Here is a 20,756-nt window from a genome sequence, read left to right as displayed (position 1 = left end):
GCTGTGCCCATCTGGAGCCAGGAGCCAGGAGCTTCTTCCAGGTCTCCCACATGGGTGCAGGGAGCCAAGGACTTGGGCCATCTTCTACTACTTTCCCAGACCATAGTAGAGAGCTGGGTCCGAAGTGGAGCAGCTGGCACTCAAAGCAGCGCCCACATGGGATGCCAGCACTGCAGGAGGCAGCTTTACTTGCTTCACCACTGCACCAGCCTCCCTCACTCTCACTTTTTTTCCTCAGATGACAAATCTGGGGTTTTAGAAACTGAGCCCCAAGACAAAAGAATTTCTTAGACCAGTATTATATTTTAGTTAGCCTTTAACCTAGACCTTTTAATGGTACTGCCGTGGGCAAATTCTAAACTCTTTGCACCTCAGTTTCCCCTTTGTGAACTTCTGATTATACTGTCCCCAGAATTAATCTAAGGTATAAATGCTATGAGGTAAGGCATTTAGTTCCTTAATCTTGCTCCTAGAAGATACTTAGCAATGTTAGTTCTGTATCCAGTTCCCTTCTTTGTTTCTATGCTTGAGGAATTAAAAGATGGTGTAAAATAATTTGAGAATTATAAACATCAATAAAACACAAATAAAAATTGTATTATCAAATCTGCATGTTAAGCTATACCCTCTACACCTCTGCTAAAAGGTATATTGCTTTCATAATAATTTTTTGAGAGAAGTTTCCAGGAACAATGCAACAAGTAAGATTTTTCTGGAAGAAGACAGAGGTTATGAAGGAGCCAGGATTTGGGATCAGTTACAGAAGTGAGTGCCATGCTTTAAGATTTTATTCAGGAAAGAACACCAACTGATCCTTGAGATTTTGGAGTGGGAAAGAAAAGGATGGATGTGAACAGAAGCGAATGCCCTCTGCTGGCCAGTATTTCTCCATCCACCCCACACTGAAGCCCTTGGGGATCGCCTGCTGGTCTCTAGAAATGTGCGGCCTGGACTCCATTTCCCAGAGTCACCAGGTGCTCTGACGTATTCTGCGTTCCAAATGCCTGTGCGTGTGGACGTGGGAGTACGTGCTTGCCAGTGCCTTCCCTCTGGTGCGGAGTTGAGAACAGGAAGTTCATTCGCGGATCGGAGTTAGCCAGAGAGGCCACGCTGCTCCTTCTGCCGCATTCACTGCGTTTCTTGCTCTGCCCGTACAATCCCAGGAAGTCTGCGGAAACACCCTGAGCCGGCCACCCGCTGCTTCTGTGCCTCTTCATCTGCCGCCTGTGGGTCCCACATGCTGGGGACTTTTTCTGCTCCACACTCTCCGCTTTGTTCCCTGAAGAAGGGGGACGTGCTCCCAGGACTTTCCACGGCAAGTATGGAGAACAGAAGGGGGCACAGATGTGTGTGTGGGAGAGGGGTGGGCGAGAGGGCGGGTGGCGGCTCCGCCACGTGGCTCACTTACTTCTCAGTGATCCTGGTGGCTTCCCAAGGCATGGTCAGGGCTGGGACCTTGGCTCTCGTGTTTCCCACCGCCACTGCCCAGCTTCCCAGTGCCCAGCCGGTCCGCGTGTTACCTTGCTCAAATTTTCCTTAATGTGCTTTATTTGGTGGTTACAAAACCAAGAGCACCGGTCAGGGCAACTGCACAAGCAAGGCAGATACGAGCACGGGGTGGGGGGGTAGGGGGTTAGCAGTGAGGCTGCCAGTTCACTCTATTTAAATAAGCTCGGCTCCCACTTCCGGTGGGTCACAGAATGCCTTCTGGCTGCTGCTTCTGCGGGGCGGGGCTCAGCAGCCTTCAGAGGAGTGCGGGAGGCAGCAGGGGTGGGAAGGAGGGCAGAATAGGAGCTGCTCCATGGCCCCCATTCTGCACCTTATCCGGCCGTTGGATTTCCCATGGACACACCCAGCAGCTGTGGCCCTGCCTGCTGAGCTCTTCGCCAGAGGGTACAGCGTGAAGGGTGTTCAGTAACTTTGCGGATTGATCCTTCTTTCGTGTTTAGTTAACAGACTTTTCAGTCTGGAGTTTGAGGCCATAGAATCTTAGCTGATGATTTAATTGGCTGCTTTTCAATTTCTGTTGTCAGCCCTTCTTCCTTCTTCTGTTAGGAAGGATGTTAACTGTTATTGTCTGCCACTGACCCCTTTACAAAGTGAGAGTGAACTGTGTGGGTCAACAACTGAAGAAGCTATTTTAGTCTGGATTTGCATGAAGTGGAGAACTATAAAAACAAATACAGAAAAGTGGCACTTTCTCTGCTCAGTTCTTTAGTCACCCTGTGCTCCACCAAGCTGATTATCTTATAGTCCATATTTTTTTTTTAAAAAAAGATTTATTTATTTATCTGAAAGTCAGAGATACAGAGGGGCAGAAGCAGAGAGAAGGAGAGGTCTTCCATCTGCTGGTTCATTCCCCAAATACCTGCAATGGCCAGAGCTGGGCTGATCTGAAGCCAGGAGCCAGGAACTTCTTCTGGGTCTCCCACTGGGTGCAGGGCCCAAGGACCTGGGCCATCGTCTGCTGCTTTCCCAGCCCATAGCAGAGAGCTAGATTGGAAGTGGGGTAGCTGGGACATAGAAGAAACTCCCCCCTCCCTTTGAAAAAAATTCACCTGGCACAGCCCATATGGGATGCCAGCACTGAAGGTGGCAGCTTTACTCACTCTGCCACAGTGCTGGACCCCACACTGAATTAATTAAGAAGTCCAGTTACTTGTCTTATTTTGGGTTCTGTGTTTAACTCATGACTTTTTTGACATAGGACGATATTAGTTCTACAATTTCATAAAGATCGTGGTCTGTGGAAGCATCTATACAAGTTGTTAACGTGAGGAGTGGTCAAAAAGAAGAGGGGAAAGAAAAAAAGTTCACCTCTCCCCGCAGAGAGATGTAGAGTATAAGATGTGACCTTGAAAACTATCGCTGAGTGAGTTTCAGTGTAATGCAGTTTTCACATGAATAACTGAGTGATTCCAGTGTTCTGATAGAATGTCATTGTCACCAGATTGCTAGTTTGTGAAATTCATTTAGCATAATCAGGTCATCTAGGAAGTAAACATAGAAAGTGATTTCTGGATAGAGGGTGTTAGGGTGACAGCATTTCTCCTCTCAACCCCAGTGTGTTGTTTTTGACCTTTTCTCCAGTGCCCTCCCTATCACAGTGCTTGTGAATGGACCAGCATTTTTGTGTTTCTGGTGGAAAGAGCCGCTTCACACCCATGAAACAACTGTAAGACCACTTTCTGAGCAACCATGTTGTTTGCCTGTTAATATGACTTGGAGAAAGCTGAGAACAGGATGCTTAGACTCATCAGGCTAACTGGCTGTCCTCATGGCTATAGGTTTCTTGCAGGTTTTATAAAATGTGTAAGAGAGAAGTATTTTGTGTGAGATACATAAGCTGGTAATGAAGTAACACCTTGACAGTAGGGACTCCCTTTGGAGCATCTGAGACTCCATCTTGAGAAAGCACCCACCCCCAACCATGAGACTCTGGTCTGAAACTATGATCTAAAGCACCATGCATTTGTGTCCCTTCCTCCTTCTTTCCTTCAATGCTGGAGCAGCCTTAACAGAGTTAAACTGGGTAGCACTGGTCATTTTGGCTTTGGGTGCTTGGAAAGCAAGAGAAATTATTTTTTCTGCAGAAAGGGATTGAGGAGGCAGTAGACAAAGTCAGCAGTAGCTTTCTTGGCCCCATTGTATGTCAAATTGAGTCAGAATTATTTGTGGTCAGTTTTTTTTTTTTAATTTTTTAAAACTTTTTTAACAGAAAGGCAGAATGACAGAGAGGGAATTTTTAATTTGTTCTCTTTAATATTATTCTTTATTCTAAGAGAGAGATCTTCATCTGCTGGTTCTCTCCCCAAATATCCATTACAGCCTGTGCTGTGCTAGACTGAGGCCAGGAACCAGGAGCCAGATATCCCATTTGGGACCCAAGTACTTAATCCCAGGCCATTGGCAGGGAGCTGGATGGGAAATGGAGCCACCAGGACATGAACTGGTACTTATATGAAATGGTAGCACTGCAAGGGATGTTTTCAACTAGCTGTACCACAGTGTGGACCCCTATTTAAAACTTAAAAAAAAATTAGTTATTTATTTGAAAGGCAGAGTTAGAGGAAAAGACACGCACACACACACACATAAACACACACACAGATATCAATCTTCCATCCACTGGTTCACATCCTCAGTGGCTACAACAGCCAGGGCTGGGCTGGGTCAAAGCAGGAGTGAGGAGATTCATCCAAGTCTCCCATGAAGGAGCAGGGACACAAGCACTTGGGCTATCTTCTGATACTTTCTCAGGGAAAAAAGTATCCCCTGATACTTTCTAATCTCAGGGAGCTGGATTAGAAGTAGGGTAGCTGTTGCTCCTCTTCCAGTCCAGCTCTCTGCTGTAGCCCAGGAAGGCAGTGGAGGATGGCCCAAGTGCTTTGGTCCTGCACCCACATGGGGGACCAGGAGGAAGCACCTGGCTCCTGGCTTCAGATTGGTGCAGTGTGCTGGCCGTAGCAGCCATTTGGGGGGGTGAACCAATGGAAGGAAGACCTTTCTCTCTGTCTCTCTCTCTCTCTCACTAACTCTGCCTGTCAAAAAAAAAAAAAAAAAGAAGAAGTAGGGTAGCTGGGACATGAACCACAGCCCATGTGGGATGTCAGTGTCACAGGCAGTAGCTTTACATAATATGCCTCAATACTGGCCCCACGTGTGCTGGAAACATATTTAAGGGTTATTAGAAGGCCAGTTTATTGCCATTAGATGCCATTCAGGCCTGTCCTACAGAACCATTTTGAAAAAAGTAACATTTCTCACATGATTGAATGTCAGTCTACAAGACTGCTCTCAAAGGGAGAGAGCTTCAGGGACAAAGGGGGCAGTGATGTAGAATGGGAGTAGGAGTAAAGGATGAGGGAGGAGGTGGAGGTCAGTAGAGAGGTTGGGAAGTACTCAAAAGCAAAAAGTAATAGAACACAGGTCATTCATGCAGATTACCAAAATTAATCATTTATATTTTAGTTTTTTTAAAAAGTTAATTTCTAACATAGTTTCTGATATCATTAACTCACATCTCAGTTTTTTCATATGATAATGTTTATAAGCAGTAGAGAATGGGTGTAATTAAATGCAAAATTATACTCCTATATAAGAAATTTGTATTAGATGCCAGCTCTGCAGTCAGTGACATTATTTCCTATGAAATTATTCCCATGTTTCCTGATTAACATTCTCTGTTGGTTTAAGAGGGTGGCAGGTTGGGAGACCAGGGAAATAGCAAGCACCTGTTTTCTGTTCAGCTGTGCTGAGTGGCAAGGACACTAACAGGGACTCATCAAGGAGTCTAACAAGGAAGTTAGTCTAATCAGGGGACTAACAGGGAAGTTTGTGAGCAGGAAAACTGAGGTTAGAGGGTGAGAGAAGGCAGTGTAGAAGGTAAGTAGAGAGGAAATAATTGCAGAAAAATATTCACAGATTAGTTTGGCAATACAGCCAAGTGTGATCAGAAACCTAAAAGAGAGAAAGAAAAGATGGAGAGCAGAAGAAATGGGAAATTGGAAGCATCTGAAGGAATTTTGACTCTGATCACACACACTTTTGGAAGGTTTGGGGAAACAGGCCCTTGCACTCATATTGGCAGTAGAATAACACAGTACTCTCTTTGGAGGATAATTTGGCAGATCAAAGTTCTTTAAATGTCGATGTCCCTGGCTAGGATTCAACTACAAGTTTATCTTACATATATTTGGTCAAATACATAAAGACCAAGTCAGTTCTTTGTAGTATTGTTCAAGATGGGAATAAAACAGAAGCAGCCTAAATGTATATTGACAGAGAATTGGTAAAATGCATTATGACATATCTGTACAAATACTAAATATTTAATTGGCCTGAAAGGTGATGACAGAATACTTATATGTAAAACAAGGTACAGAAAAAAATGCCCCTGTGTTAAAAAAACAAACACATGCACATGTATCTCTTTTTATAAAGTGTTATTTACTCATTGTCATTTCATTCAGAAGGCAGAGAGACAGGCAAGGAGAGCTTTTCCATCTCTCCCTGTGAATCTGTTGATTCACTCCCCAAGTGGCTGCAATTGCTGGGGCTGAGCCAGGCCAAATCCAAGAGCCAGGAGCCCGGAGCCAAGAGATTCAACCTGGTCTCCCACAAGGGTTCAGGGTGCCAAGGACTTTGGCCATCTTCCATTGCTTTCCCAGGTACATAAACAGAGATTTGGAGAGGAAGTGGAGCAGCTGGGACACAAACTAGTGCCCATAAGGGATGCCAGCATTTACGGTGGTGACTTAACCCATTTATGCCACAATGCCAGCCCTCTGCATATATATCTTTATGAAGGCACATCAAAAAGTTCATGAGAAATGGAATTAAAGATGACATTATTTTGGTGCAAAACTTGCAATTCATTCACTTCTTTTCATAATACACACTACACAAATGTTTTTGAAACCTTGTATGCATGGACTTTGAAATTAATTACAAGGGCCGGCGCTGTAGTGCAGCAGGTAAAGCTGTCGCCTGCCATGCCCACTGGGCACTGGTTCAAGTCCTGGCTGCTCCACTTCTGATCCAGCTCTCTGCTATGGCCTGGGAAAGCAGTGGAAGATGGCCCAAGTGCTTGGGCCACTGCACCCACATAGGAGACCTGGAAGAAGCTCCTGGCTTTGGATCTGCTCAGCTCCAGCCATTGTGGCCATCTAGGGAGTGAACCAACAGATGGAAGACCTCGCTGTCACTCTCTCTGTCTCTGCCTCTCTGTAACTCTGCTTTTCAAATAAATAAAATAAAAATTTAAAAAGACATTAATTACAGCAAAAGACAATCATTTGATTACATTTTTCATGATACTTTAAAGTACTCTTGTATATATGCATACAGAAGTCTCAGAAGATAATGTAAGAAACAGTTAAGAGTAGTTTGTTCTGGGAAATATGACTAGTATAGAATGAAGGGAGTCATGCTTTCACTTTATACTCTTCTGCAGTCTTTAATACCTAATATGTGCATTGTTACTAAAGATGTACTTTTAAAGGTAGAGAGAGAGAGAGAGAAAGGGAGAAGTTGAGGGAGCTAGGGAGAGAGAAAGCTTCCATCTACTGTTTTATTCCAGAGGTGGCTTCAATATCTAGGGTGGGCTAGGATAAAGCCAGAGACCAGGAACCCCATCTGGGTCTCCCACATAGGTGATGGGGTCTATGCACTTGGGTCACTGTCTGTCTTTCCATGTGCATTCCAGGAAACTGGATTATCAGGAAGCTGGAACAGGAGAGCAGGCAGGACTCATATCAGGCTTTCTGTTATGGGATACTGGTATTCTAAGCAACAGCTTAACCTGCAGAATCACAATGCCACCTGCATGTATTATTTTTATAATTAAAATGTCTAGATTTCAATTTTTAAATGATAATTTGTGGTTACACAAGACAGAAAAAGTATATTATGCAATAACTGAGGAATTGAAAATGACATAAAGACTTTAGTTAATGATATGTCAATATCAGGGCCAGTGTTGTGGCACGATGGGTTAAGCCACCTCTACATGCAAGCAATCCCACCTGTATGTTGGTTGCAGTCTCAGCTGCTCCACTTCCAATCCAGCTCCCTGCTAATGATGTGGGAAAACTCAAGGTAGATAGATAGTTCATGAGCTGAAAGCCATACCTCCTCCACCCCCAGGTAGTCCTATCACCCACATGTCAAGCAGACTACGTAAACATGGCCCTTTTGGAAGCTCATAAAAAGCTTGGTGAAGGGTAATGCATGCTTGTTCTCCCTCCCCTCATGGAGACAGAAGAGCCTGGTATGGAATTCTGTCTTTCCACTTCCTGCCACATTCTGCCTTGATAAAGACTATTTGTTCCTATGTATCCTTCTCACTGTAAATAAGCCTCATCATGCTGCATGTTGCATTTGTGTCTGAACTTAGAATTCTCTAAGTAACAGGCAAGATCATGAAATTGCAGTTTGAGCCTAAGCTAGTCCACAACACTAATGCACCTGGGAAAGTAGCCCAAGTGCTTGTGTCTCTGCCATCCATGTGGGAACTCAGATGGAGTTCCGGGCTCTTGGCTTTGGCTTATGATGGAACAAGGACATAAGCTTCAGTCATCTTAGGTTCCTGTTACTCCTGCCTTCTTTCAAGAGACCAGTTGAGTCTCATATCCTATATTGTTCCCACCTCACCCCCTACATTCTTCTCCAGGTTTGAAAACCCTTGAAAAACTTGAAAAACCTATATGGAGAAGCTCATCTCCACCTACTATTCCCCACCTCTACCCTAACCTACCTAAGATATAATAAGGCCCAGGCTACTGGGGTCTGGGACTTCAGCCACATGTTTGGTCTTTGTGCACATTGGCAGCTGGTCAATTTCTGCAAGTGCATTTTCTTTGTATCATCTCCTTACGTGTGGTGTGCCATGTGAGGAGGGGAGTGAGGGAATGGCAACTGGCCCCAATCAACCACTCCTGTATCCTTTTGGTAAGAGCTGTGCATATCAACCTTTCTCCAAACTTTCTTCTCCTGTCTAAACTCTTTTCCCTGTTTACTGTCTCTGCCCCCTCCTTACCTTCTATTTCCCACAATCTCCTTTTTCCCTTCTGACTCAGATGGCCCTGAGAGATGCTCTCCAGAACACTTTCTCACCTGCTTGCACTTTCTCATTTCTTAATGATTCACAGAGCCTTTGCCAGATCTCATCACTGCATGCCACAGCGAACCTAATTCTCAACCCTCTGGATTGGTAAGAGAGGTCTCTGCCACCTCAAGCACATTGGGGCGATGTTCATGATGGCTTCTTCCTCCTTTTAGGGCCTGGGGTATTTGGTTGGGCCAGTTCATGCCCCCTCTTAGGGCCTGGCATGTTTAGTCAGTTTCCTTCTCTTGGAGGAAATGCTTATCTGTAACAGCTTAAAACTGGGATGCCGGTCTAAGCTTGGGGATTCTCATTGTCTCCTCTTAGAGAACTCAGAACTTAGGTTCTTGGTTGTGGTGACTCCTTCCTGAGGGACACCCTGTGCAAGGACCTTCTCCCCTCAGGCCATATTTTGCTTAATTCATGGGTTCTAAATTTCTATTCCCCTCTAGCCTGCCTCTTTTTTTTTTTTTTTAAGATTTTATTTATTTTATTTGAGAGTCATAATTACAGACAAAGGGAGAGACAGAGAGAAAGGTCTTCCTTCCATTGGTTCATTTCCCAAATGGCCACAACAGCTGGAGCTGCACCAATCTGAAGCCAGAAGCCAGGAGCCTCTGACTGGTCTCCCACATAGGTGCAGGGGCCCAAGGACTCAGGCCATCTTCTACTGCTTTCCCAGGCCATAGCAGGGAGCTGGACTGGAAATGGAGCAGCGGGATTAGAACTGGCACTCATATCGGGTGCCAGCACCTCAGGTGAAAGATTAAACTACTGTGCCATGGCACAGGCCCCTCTAGCCTGCCTCTTACAGACTTTTGGAAGAAGAGCCTGAGTGGGGAGATAAAGCAGAGGTGATTAATCTACCACTGCACTAAAATTTGGCCTCAACATAAATTGGACAATGATTCTAAAATGGGCAGAATTTGACATCTTCATCTCAAAGTTCTCTAAGTCTTTAATAACTTTACACGTCACGTCTCCCCCTCCACCTGAGAAGCCAGCATCTCAGGAACACAGCACTCCACTCACTCCACCCCACCCTATTTCACAGCCTCCTCCTCTTCCCTTTCACCAGGGGCAGCAGGGGCAGATATTCTCTTTATCCTGTTCTCCCCAAGGGAGAAAAACTTCCCTGTAAGCCCTCTGCCCCTCCCTCATCCCACCACTGAGATCCTGACCCAGCACAGGATCCTCTCCCCTACTTGCTCCAGGGCCCTCCTGAGCCTCCATCTGGTACTTCCTCTCTGGCAGGCCACCTGATTCCCCTACATCCAAGCTTCTGTCCTCCTCCCAAGGTCAACATTCCTCACTGCAAGCCCTCAGCAGGAGAAAGGCTTGGAGCCACCTCTTGAATCCTTTCCCTTTCACTTTTGCTCTTCCCTCAGGTCGCTGCCCCCTCAGGACCTTTTACTTTTTACTTTTACTTGCCCTGTCCCCCTGTCTGGCTCTTCTCTTCTCCTTTCCCCCAGCAGCAGCCACAATCACCTCTCCTCTCTTTCTGACCCCTCCTTCATCTGCCACTCTCCCCCTGGGTGCAGAAAGATAGTGTAAAATTTAGCAGAATGTTTTTTACTCTGGAAAGCACTCTCTCTGGGACATCCCAAACTCCTAAGCCAATGTCCTGTAAACTTCACCAAGGAGCTTTTCTCTCATACCTGCCCACCTTATCAGACTCCATGTGGCAAGCTGCACCTCCTCCAACAAGCAGCTTAAGAAAGGATTCTGCCTGCTGTTCAAATGCAATGAAGCCCAACTTCAACATCCCCACCCTCACCCCCACCCTCTGTCATGGGGAGCTCAGTCTCTCTTCTCCTTTTACCAGCCTCCACCACATTCTGTTTTCAGTAAAATAAAGTATTTTTTTTAAAAAAAGATTTATTTATTTATTTATTTAAAAGGCAAAGTTACAGAGAGGCAGAGGCAGAGAGAGGTCTTCCATCTGCTGATTCACTCCCCAGTTGGATACAATGTTCAGAACTGTGCTGATCAGTAGCCAGGAGCCAGGAGCTTCTGGGTTTCCCACATCGGTGCAGGAGCCCAAGGTCTTGAGTCAGCTACTGCTTTTCCAGGCCATAGCATAGAGCTGGATTGGAAGTGGAGCAGCCGGGACATGAACCAGCACCCACATGGGATGCTGGTGCTGCAGGTAAAGGCTTTGCCTGCCATGTCACAGCAGTGACCCATAAAGTCTTTTTTAACTAGCTGTTTCCAGCTGGTGCTATGGCTCACTAGGCTAATCCTCTGCCTGTGGCACCAGTACTCCGGGTTCTAGTCCCGGTTGGGGTGGTGGATTCTGTCCTGGTTGCTCCTCTTCCAGTCCAGCTCTCTGCTGTGGCCTGAGAAGGCAGTAGAGGATGGCCCAAGTGCTTGGGCCCTGCATCCCATCTCCCACATGGGAGACCCTGGCTTTGGATTGGTGCAGCTTGCCAGCCATAGCGGCCATTTGGGGAGTGAACCAACAGAAGAAAGACCTTTCTCTCTGTCTCTCACTGTCTAACTCTGTCTGTCCAAAAACAAAACAACAACAAAAAAAACCTGGCTATTTCCTTTCCTTCTTTTTTTCTTTTCTCAAGCCCTAGGCTTCCTGGCCTAGATACTCCTCCATGTAGTTGGTTCCTGGTGCTTGGTATGAGCCCATATTTACCTCTCTCTTTTAAATAATGCTCTCTGCCTCTGCTGCCAGTGATAAGTGGTGGATAGCAGCTCAAGGCGCTTACTGCACATGGCTTTGGCCTGCTCTCTGAGTGGTATGGATGCTACCCTAGTTTCCAGACTTTTCCCTCTCTCCTACCTGAACTAGAGCCCTCACTTTCCTAGATACCTCTCGCACTAAATAAAAACTTAAAATGTACCATGCTGCCTTGTTTATCTGTGCCAGTATTTAGAATTCTCTAAATAGTAGGCAAGAACCCTTTCAGGCTTATTAATATTGGGGATTTAGTAATAAGCCCATGGTGAAATTGTATGGCACCTCAAATTCTGGTAGCATATGTGACACCCCAGATAGCACTTCTGGGGAACTTGAAGGGGCCACATTTTGGTGTAAATTTTAGGGGGTCATATTCGATTTCACTTCTGTGAGTCCTAAAATCCTAAAACCTAACATAATGCAGCCACACCTCGCACTGCTACTCTATATCACATCTAAATTCTCTCACGTGAAGACAAAAATCTCTGTTCCAGCCATCTCCAGTAATATATTTGGCAGTGCTAGCAAAGAAATCTCAAGAACTGTGGCAGGTCCTGAGCAACTTCACTTGAAAGAATGCCCCATGCCTAGCCGCCTTCTATCTTTTCCCCTGCCTTGTCTAGCGACAGCCAAAATCTCTTCGCTAATATTTCATGGAGACAAAGTCTTGCCTGTTATTTTAACCTGGCCACCTTGGAATTTCTCATGTCCTTCACCAAGAGGGCCAACAAGTCCTTCGTAAAGTCCTGGTAGGAATTTCAGGAATTCCACACCCATGAAGCCCTCTATTCCACACAATATTCCACACAAGGAGTGGAAAGAAAATAAAGGGCCCCTCCCATGGAAACATTACCCTGGGAGATACCTCTCCTAAGCTATGTGGAATAATGCTCAACCCAATGGCTCACTGGGTTCATTACTACTTCCAGGCATAGCTCTCTCTATAATAGCACTTCATTCTGTCACCTATTAGACTGTCCTCATTGGGAATCTCTTCAACAAGAAGGTGTCCATCTGCTCTGATGAACACCCTCCTCCCATTAAATCTAATGTAATGTTGAACAGTCACCAGTGAGTAACTGTTGTATCCTGGCCATTGGGCACAGTCAACCTTGGGGTCATGGAGCTGCCTGAATATGTAGTTGTTTCAGACAGTTCCAAGTAGCTGATGGTTGACCAGACATCATTAGCCTAAGGTGATTTTTGGGTTAAAAAAATAGACTCAAATGCAGTTTAAAATCTAACATGTCTTTGGTAAATAACAATCTCGTGCATGAAATTTTTGTTCAGCTGTAAAAACAGCTGGACATTGGGTTTAAAGGAATTTCTCTTTTGAATCTAGAAAGATTATTGCCTTAAAAATTAGCCTATATAGGCCAGCGCCACAGCTCAACAGGCTAATCCTCCACCTAGCGGCGCCGGCACACTGGGTTCTTGTCCCGTCCTGTGGGACAGCAACTGGGGCCGAGCACCTAGAAGGAGAAATGAAAGGGACAGGAGACACAAAGATGGCAGCAAGACAGGTGCTGATCAAGCTGCGACTTTATTTTTTCAACCACACACTTATATATCATCGAGGCAGGGTATCGGGCGGGGGAAGGAGGGGGGGCTTATCTTGTAGCTGCAATGCTATTGCAAGTAGGGGAAAGGTTACAAGGCCTTAAGGCACAAGGTCACACAAGGTTGCGTTATCAGTACTATCTGGTCTGGCCTGTCTAGCCCTGTCTTTCCACTAAGAGGTCACATGCTGCGTGGTCCCCGACATATCCCCCTTTCTTATCAATTAAACAGAAATGGCTACCAGTTAGGCCAAGCATGATGAGCGAGCAGTGCCTGTCTTAGGAATCGACCCGGGGCTCCATCACCTCTTACCCGTCATTGGATATCCTTGCCAGTCCCCAAGGACTCCTGTCTTAGGTGGGTGAGGTTCCGGGAAGGTGCCCATCATTGGCTTACTGCTCATTTTATTTATTTATTTTATTTTTATTTTTTTTGACAGGCAGAGTGAACAGTGAGAGAGAGAGACAGAGAGAGAAAGGTCTTCCTTTGCCGTTGGATCACCCTCCAATGGCCGCCGCTGCAGCCGGCGCACTGCGCTGATCCGATGGCAGGAGCCAGGATCCAGGTGCTTTTCCTGGTCTCCCATGGGGTGCAGGGCCCAAGCACTTGGGCCATCCTCCACTGCACTCCCTGGCCATAGCAGAGAGCTGGCCTGGAAGAGGGGCAACCGGGACAGAATCCGGAGCCCCAACCGGGACTAGAACCCGGTGTGCCGGCACCGCATGGTGGAGGATTAGCCTATTGAGCCACGGCGCCGGCACTGCTCATTTTATTGATAGGCCTGGGGCCCTTCCTGGGCTCCCAACTGGGGCAGCGGCAGACCGAAGGGGAGAGTCAGTTGTTGGAGGGACTGTGACCTCACTGGTCAGACTTCACCAGCCAGAGAGAGAGATAACGTTTTCCATGGGATCTTCCATGGCCAGACTTTGGTAATGTATTTGAATTGGTCTGGCTGCTAAATTATCTACTTGTTGTCTGATAAAGGTCATCAGCCTATTGAGGAGACAAGGACCTATAGATAGCACAACAAGCAACCCAACAATGGGGCCTAAAAGCGGTAGCAAATAGGGAAGCAGTCCATTCCATCCAGTCCAAAAGGGATTTTCAGCCATGGCACCTCGACGACGCTCCAGATCTTCTTGAAGTGTCTTGATTTTATCACGAACAATGCCGGACTTGTTAGCATAAAAACAGCATTTTTCCTGTAAAGCCAAGCAAATACTTCCCCGTTCAGCAGTAAGCAAGTCTAAGCCTCTACGATTTTGTAGAACCACTTCCGCTAGGGAATCAATTTGATCTTGAAGGTCCTGAATGGTGGTGGATAGGGTCTGCACATCATTAATAAGTTGTTGGGACAATTCTCTATATTTGTGGACCGCGATTCCTAGTCCTGTGGATCCTGTAACCATAGCTGAGGAAATTCCCAATGTGGCTAATAAAGGAATAAATTGAATAGCTCGTTTTTGTCTCCCTGCAATATAATCAAGGGAGGGGATAAGAACAGGGGTATCTCCATTGATAATCTCTATATCAGCAAAAAGTATAGCATGCATGCAATTACTGGTCCAATTTGTTGGTAAAATGGTATAAGCTAAATTATCCCTACATACAAAAACGGTGGAATTAGGGGCATAAAGAGGGTAGTTTACTGTTACATTATTTGTACAGAAAGGAGCAAGGCCTACATCGATATCACAGGAAAGGGCTGCATAGGGGGGCGGCCCAAGAAGATATTGAACTCAAGGGTATTATTAAGCGGTAGAAAAATGGCAAGAGGAAGGGGGGGTCCCTGGCGTAAACAGAGCCAGCAGTCTCTTGCAAGGTTTGGGGCAGAGAGATTAAGCAGTTTATGGGTGTTGGTAAGGATATCGATGGTATTGACATCCAAGTCTTTATTTCCTCTGGAATGAACTTTAGCCAGGGGGTGGTATTGGAGGGAAGGGTAAAGGCTTTCAAATATGGTTTCGAGTACCTTTTGTGTTTTTAATTTAGTAAGGGTATCCTGAGGGCCTCCACCATCAGACACTCCCACAGGGGCTATAGGGTATCAGCAGGCTACTTGTCCCTTAGTGGGGCAGGAGGGGGAGCTGAAGCGTGAAGAGGACAACTCTCCTCCGAACGTTCCCTCATAATCTCCTGATATAACAGCAAACAATAAACGCTGATTTCCCTTGTTACAGGTTTGATACTATGTATAACAGGAGGAGTGCACGGAGTAATGGATAGTTTTATTGCACTCTGATGGGCACTGATCCCCAGTGCGGTAAGAGTCTAGCTTAGGTTTGGGAGCGCAGAACCATCGGGACAGTCGCCCGGGTCGGTCAGATAAGCAGTTTTATCTCCGCAGTCTTGTGTAAAATGCGGCTTTTGAGCATGGCCACGGGTTTGTGGGAAGGATACTATTATGCCCCCTGAGCAGGTACAAGGGTGATGCTGTTGAAGGGGTTTTTGAATGCCCTGAGGGTTGTCAAGCCCTGCAAAGACTGGTGGCGCCCAATGGATGGTGTAGATTGCCATCATCAGGAGAGCAAGGCTGAGGGCCATTGTATTAGGGCCCTTTGGAGGGGTTAATCAGTGAGCCCTCAGGAAATGTAGCAGGGGAGGAGAGAATAGAGAGATGAGATACACAAATAGCAACAATGGCAACAATTCCAGCAATAATAAGGAGTCCTGTAATGAGTCCCAGTAGCGTCCAGCCGGGTCTTTTCATTCCTGTGGGTATAAAGAAAAGGCGTTCTCAGGGCCAAGTACAGGCTCTGGAACAACATCATTATTTGTAGGAATTGGTGGATTAACTTGTTTAATTAATCTTTCAGGTAGCCATCTTGGTGCCGATTGTTTTTGGTCCAGGATGCAGGCTGAGCCACGTCCCCAAATGAGTACTGGATCTGGGCCGTGCCAGCTACTGGTGAGGGGGTCTCGCCACATTACCATAGGCGGAGCCGTATCAGGGGAAGGGTGCCAATGACGGTCCGCAGCTGAATGATTATTATTATCCAAGGTCAGGAAGTTTAGCACAAAGAGCGCATGATTCAATCGGTCGCGGGGAGAGGCAAAAGACAAGGAAGTGGCTTCAAGCCGAGTGAGCCAAGTTTTTAGTGTTTGATGGGCTCTTTCAACGATTCCCTGTCCCTGTGGATTGTAGGGAATTCCTGTAATGTGGTTAATATGGAGTGCCTCACAAAATTGTTTAAACTTAGTGCTGACATAAGCAGGACCATTGTCTGTCTTAATCTTAACAGGTTTTCCCAGTACAGAAAGAGCTGTGATAAGGTGCGAGATAACATCCTTAGCAGCTTCTCCTGTGTGGAGGGAGGCAAAGACAAAGCCACTATAGGTGTCTATAGAGACATGGAGATACTTTAGTTTGCCAAATTTTGGGAAGTGTGTGACATCCATTTGCCACAGTTGATTAGGGAGAAGACCACGCAGATTGACTCCCAAATGCAGTACAGGTTGGCTTGTAACGCATGAGGGGCATTTTTTGACTATTTCACGAGCCTGTTCTCATGAAATTTTACAAAACAAATGGAGAGATTGAGCATTTAAGTGATGCAACCTATGCAAGTTTTGAGCTTCCTGTACTGATCCCACAATTATGGGGAAGGTAAGCCTTGTAGCAGCATCTGTCTGGGCATTACCTTCTGAGTTCTGAGCTTTCTGCACTGATCCCACAGTTGTGGGGAAGGTAAGCCTTGTAGCAGCATCTGTCTGGGCATTACCTTCTGAGAGTGATCCTGGTAGGCTTGTGTGTGCCCTAATATGTCCCAAATAGAAGGGCTGTTGTCTTTCTCATATTAGCTTTTGAATTTGTATAAACAAGGGCATAGCGTTGGAAGTTGTTTTAAGAAAAGGAGAAGTCTCAAGCAACGGAATGGAGTGAGCTACATATGCACTATCGGTATAAATATTTACAGCCTGACTGGAAAACTGTGTAAAGACTTGAAGTATGGCATACAGCTCAACCAACTGAGCCGACTGATAAGATGTTTTAAATACGTGAGAACGGTTATCTGCCACGAAGGCAGCCATTCCATTGGAGGACCCATCTGTAAACACTGTAACAGCCTTTGGAATGGGGTTACTTTTTGTATTTTTTGGGAAAATAAAGGAATAGGATTGGGCAAACTGTAACACGGGGTCATCAGGGAGGTGATTGTCAATGACTCCCATAAATCCTGACATGGCTATTCCCCAGTCATCAGAAGTTTGAAGAAGGAACTGGGTCTGTTCTCGGGTATATGGCACTACTACAACATCGGGGTCTTTTCCGAAATATTGGCGGGAAAGGAAACGAGCCTTGATGATTATTGAAGCAACCTGAGACAAATATACTGCAATTACCTTAGATGAGGAAATGGGGAGATGAACCCAGAAAAGAGGTTGACCCTTTTTATTGGGCATGAGGGATTTTTGCCAAAAAACTCTAGTGGGCGTATGTGGTGTGGCTAAAACTACAAAAAGCAGGGGGAGAGTATAAGAAATCTGTGAAACAAACTGTTGGCTGATGGCTTGCGCTACTTGGTTTAGTGCATCTCCCGCAGCAGGGGTGAGCTCGCGGGGGGAAGAGGGATCTGGGTCTCCTCGCAGAATGTCATTGAGGGGCAAAAGGACATTATTAGATATTTTTAAATAGGGCCTGAGCCATTGAATATCTCCTAGAAGTTTTTGAAAATCATTAAGGGTATGGAGGCAATCCAAGCGGAACTGGATGCGGGGCACAAAAACCAAATCCTGTTGTAATTTTAAACCTAAATAGGTAAAGGGGTCTTGTAACTGGACCTTATCAGGAGCAATTTGTAAACCAAGGGTAAGAAAGGCTTTAGAAAGTGCTGTAAAGCAATCTTGTAGGTCTGACTTGTTTTGAGCCGCCAGTAAAATGTCATCCATATAATGTAGAATATAAATGTGCGGCCAGTGTAAACGAACTGGGTCCACTGCCTGTGCTACAAACTTTTGACAAAGGGTGGGGCTATTGGCCATTCCCTGGGGCAAGACTTTCCAATGAAATCTTTGCATCGGTCCCTGGAAATTAACACGGGGGAGGCTAAAGGCAAAATAAGGACGATCATCAGGGTGTAGAGGAATAGTGAAAAAGCAGTCTTTGAGATCTATAATTATTTTGTAATAACCATTTGGGATGGCCACGGGGGTTGGGATGCCAGGTTGGAGGGCACCCATGGGTGCCATGACCTTATTAACGGCGCGCAAATCCTATAAAAGGTGCCATTTACCAGATTTTTTCTTTATGACAAAAATGGGCGTATTCCAGGGAGAATTGGAAGGCTCTAGGTGTCCAGCCACGAGCTGCTCCTGTACAAGCACTGTAGCAGCATTTAGCTTTTCTTGAGTAAGCGGCCACTGATCCACCCAAACAGGAGTTTGAGTATTCCATGTGATTTTATCTGCATGGGGTACAGGAAGGCCAGTGGCCATTACTAAAAATCCGAATATCTGAGCCCATGTCTATCTGTTTTAGAGGGGGCTGTAATAGGTTGAGTTATGCCCTGTCTCATTTTTCCAAGTCCTGTGCCAGGCACATAATCCATGCGCAGCATTTGTTGTGTGACCACAGCATTAGGGCTGCACAGGATAACTTCCATTTGGGAGAGAATGTCATGTCCCCACAGGTTAACAGGAAGGCCTGGTAATACAAAAGGAGTCACAGTGCCCTGATTGCCTTCCTTATCTTTCCAGCGTAATACCCTTGAGCTGACTTGGGGGTTATTGGACTGGCCTATACCTTGCAAATCGGTGAGCGATGAGGTCAGCGGCCAATGGGCGGGCCAATGATCTTGAGATATGACCTTGGCATCTGCCCCTGTATCCAAAATGCCCTTGAAATCCTTTCCTTCAATAGTAAGGGTTAACACAGGCCTATTTTTTGTAATTGGCTGGACCCAATAAGCATCCGAGGAGCCCAAAGGGGTAATGCCTCGGGGCCTGGAAGAAATTGAGGATGTACTTCCAGTAATTAAAGGCAGAAGAACCAGTTGTGCTAGACGGGTGCCCTGTGGAACGGCAGCTACTCCACTGATAGCGGCTGCTAGGATTTTTATTTCCCCGGTAAAGTCACCGTCAATAATACCGGGAAAAACTTGAATGCCTTTAAGGGTGGCTGATGCTCGGCCAAGAATAAAAGCACAGGTACCCGAAGGCAAGGGGCCCCACACCCCTGTGGGGATAATTTGTGGGCCCTGGGTGGAATCTAATATTGTATCGGAGGTGGCACAGAGGTCAAGTCCACTACCTGGGGTTGCTCGTTGGAGAGAAGCAATTGTTGAGGTATTTGCTGAGCCTGAGGCTGGGAAGGGACAAACCGTACTGCCCCAGGGTTTGTCCTTTGAGAAACTGGGGCCAGGGGCTGGCCCCTCTGGGAGTTTCCCCTGCATGCGAGGAGGGAGGGGTTGTCCTGAAGAATTAGTCTTTGACCTGCATTCGTTTGCCCAGTGATAACCCCTATGACATCGGCGGCATGGGGTGGAGGGGAGCAGCCTGTCTGGGGGAGATGGATCAGTGCCTTGGGCCATGGGCCTGTTTGATAAGGCAGTTGGACATTCCTGGGCAAAATGTCCTGGCTGTTTACAGGCGTAGCAAGTGGAGGTCCCCTTGGAGGGATTTTGGGTCAGTTTGAGTGCAGCCCCAATTGCCAAGCCCATGGCATGGGCCGATCCCACACCAGCACAGAGCCTCACATAGTCTGAAAGATCACCCTTATGTTTATGAGGCCGAAGAATATCTTTACAAGCTGGGTTGGCATTTTCAAAGGCGAGGTGCGTAACAAATGCACTTCCATTTTCTCCTGGGCCAACTAGTCTCTCAGCTGCAACATTAAGGCACGAGACAAAATCACTATAAGGCTCGTCGGGCCCCTGCTGAATCTTAGCCAAAGAGGTAGTGACTGCTCCCCTTTGAGGAAGCTTTCTCCAAGCCCCTAGTCCGGCAGTTTTAATTTGCGCCAGAAGTCCATCAGGGAACTGGGCTTGTGAATTGTTGGAATTATACGGGGCATCTCCCAAAAGTTTTTTGAGGGTCCAATTTTTAGATGAAGCTTTAGCAAAATTTTGTTGGGCTATTTCTTTACAAATTTGAACATAATCAGCCCTCCACAGGACATAGTCACCTCCGCTGAGAGCAGCTCTGGCGAGGAAGTCCCAATCATTAGGTGTAAGCCACCGGGCACTCTGGCTTTCCAATAAGGCCTGAGTATACGGGGCAGTGGGACCATACTGGGTGCAAGCAGTTTTAAGTTTTTCAATAAATCTGAGACTAAGTTTTTTATAGGGTGGCGGCTGTCCATAACCAGGTCCTTGATTGGGGAACTGATCTTCCTCCTCCGACCCAGGTTCCTCACTATCTTCCTCAGACTGGTGGGGCGAATTCTCCTCAGCCTCATTTACCCCATCAGCGGCAGGCTCAGAATGACCTCTGGCTTGCCTCCTGGTTACAGGGAAAGCTAGAAGGGGTTGGGTTTTGGACCTGACTTTACCTTGTTTAGGTTTTGGAAGGGGCTGCTCTAAGGCAAGGTGGCGGAGCTCCTCGTCGAGGGATTTTATTTCCTTAAGGAGCTGGATGTGCTCTCGTCTGTGTTGAAGTGACTGTCGCAAGGCCGACAAGTCAGGCACAGGAGGGTTAAAGTCATAGAGAGCGGGGGCACAAATGGGAAGGTGCGGGTGAGTATTGTATGGCGGGGGATTTTTAACATTTGGGGGCCAATTGGAATTAGGATAGTGCACGACCTCTTCCTCTGGGGCAGCTTCCTCATCTGAATCTAATTTGTCTCGGATGGCAGGATATAGTCGGCTCGCTTCATTGGTAGGGGCTAAAGTGGGCTCTTTAATTTTATTGTTGGGGTCATCATCAATGGAGGGTATATCTAGAATGACAGATGGGCATTTA

General features: G+C 46.4%; 1 protein-coding gene across 1 annotated transcript in view; it reads left to right on the top strand.

Moving 5' to 3' along the window:
- The first annotated feature begins 918 nt into the window (after window positions 1–918).
- The window catches only part of LOC127484098 (uncharacterized), a 65,443-nt gene continuing 45,605 nt past the window's right edge, over window positions 919–20,756 (top strand). Inside the window, 1 exon segment of the mRNA XM_051823132.3 lies at window positions 919–1,315. Within this exon segment, the coding sequence (XP_051679092.1) occupies window positions 1,238–1,315 (78 nt within the window). The 5' untranslated portion in view covers window positions 919–1,237.

The sequence above is a fragment of the Oryctolagus cuniculus genome, chromosome 15 (genome assembly GCF_051225735.1).
Source record: "Oryctolagus cuniculus isolate XC-2025 breed Fujian yellow rabbit chromosome 15, ASM5122573v1, whole genome shotgun sequence".
Taxonomy (NCBI): Eukaryota; Metazoa; Chordata; class Mammalia; order Lagomorpha; family Leporidae; genus Oryctolagus; species Oryctolagus cuniculus.
Note: the sequence above shows the minus strand (reverse complement) of the source record. Positions and strands in the feature narration are given on the sequence as shown.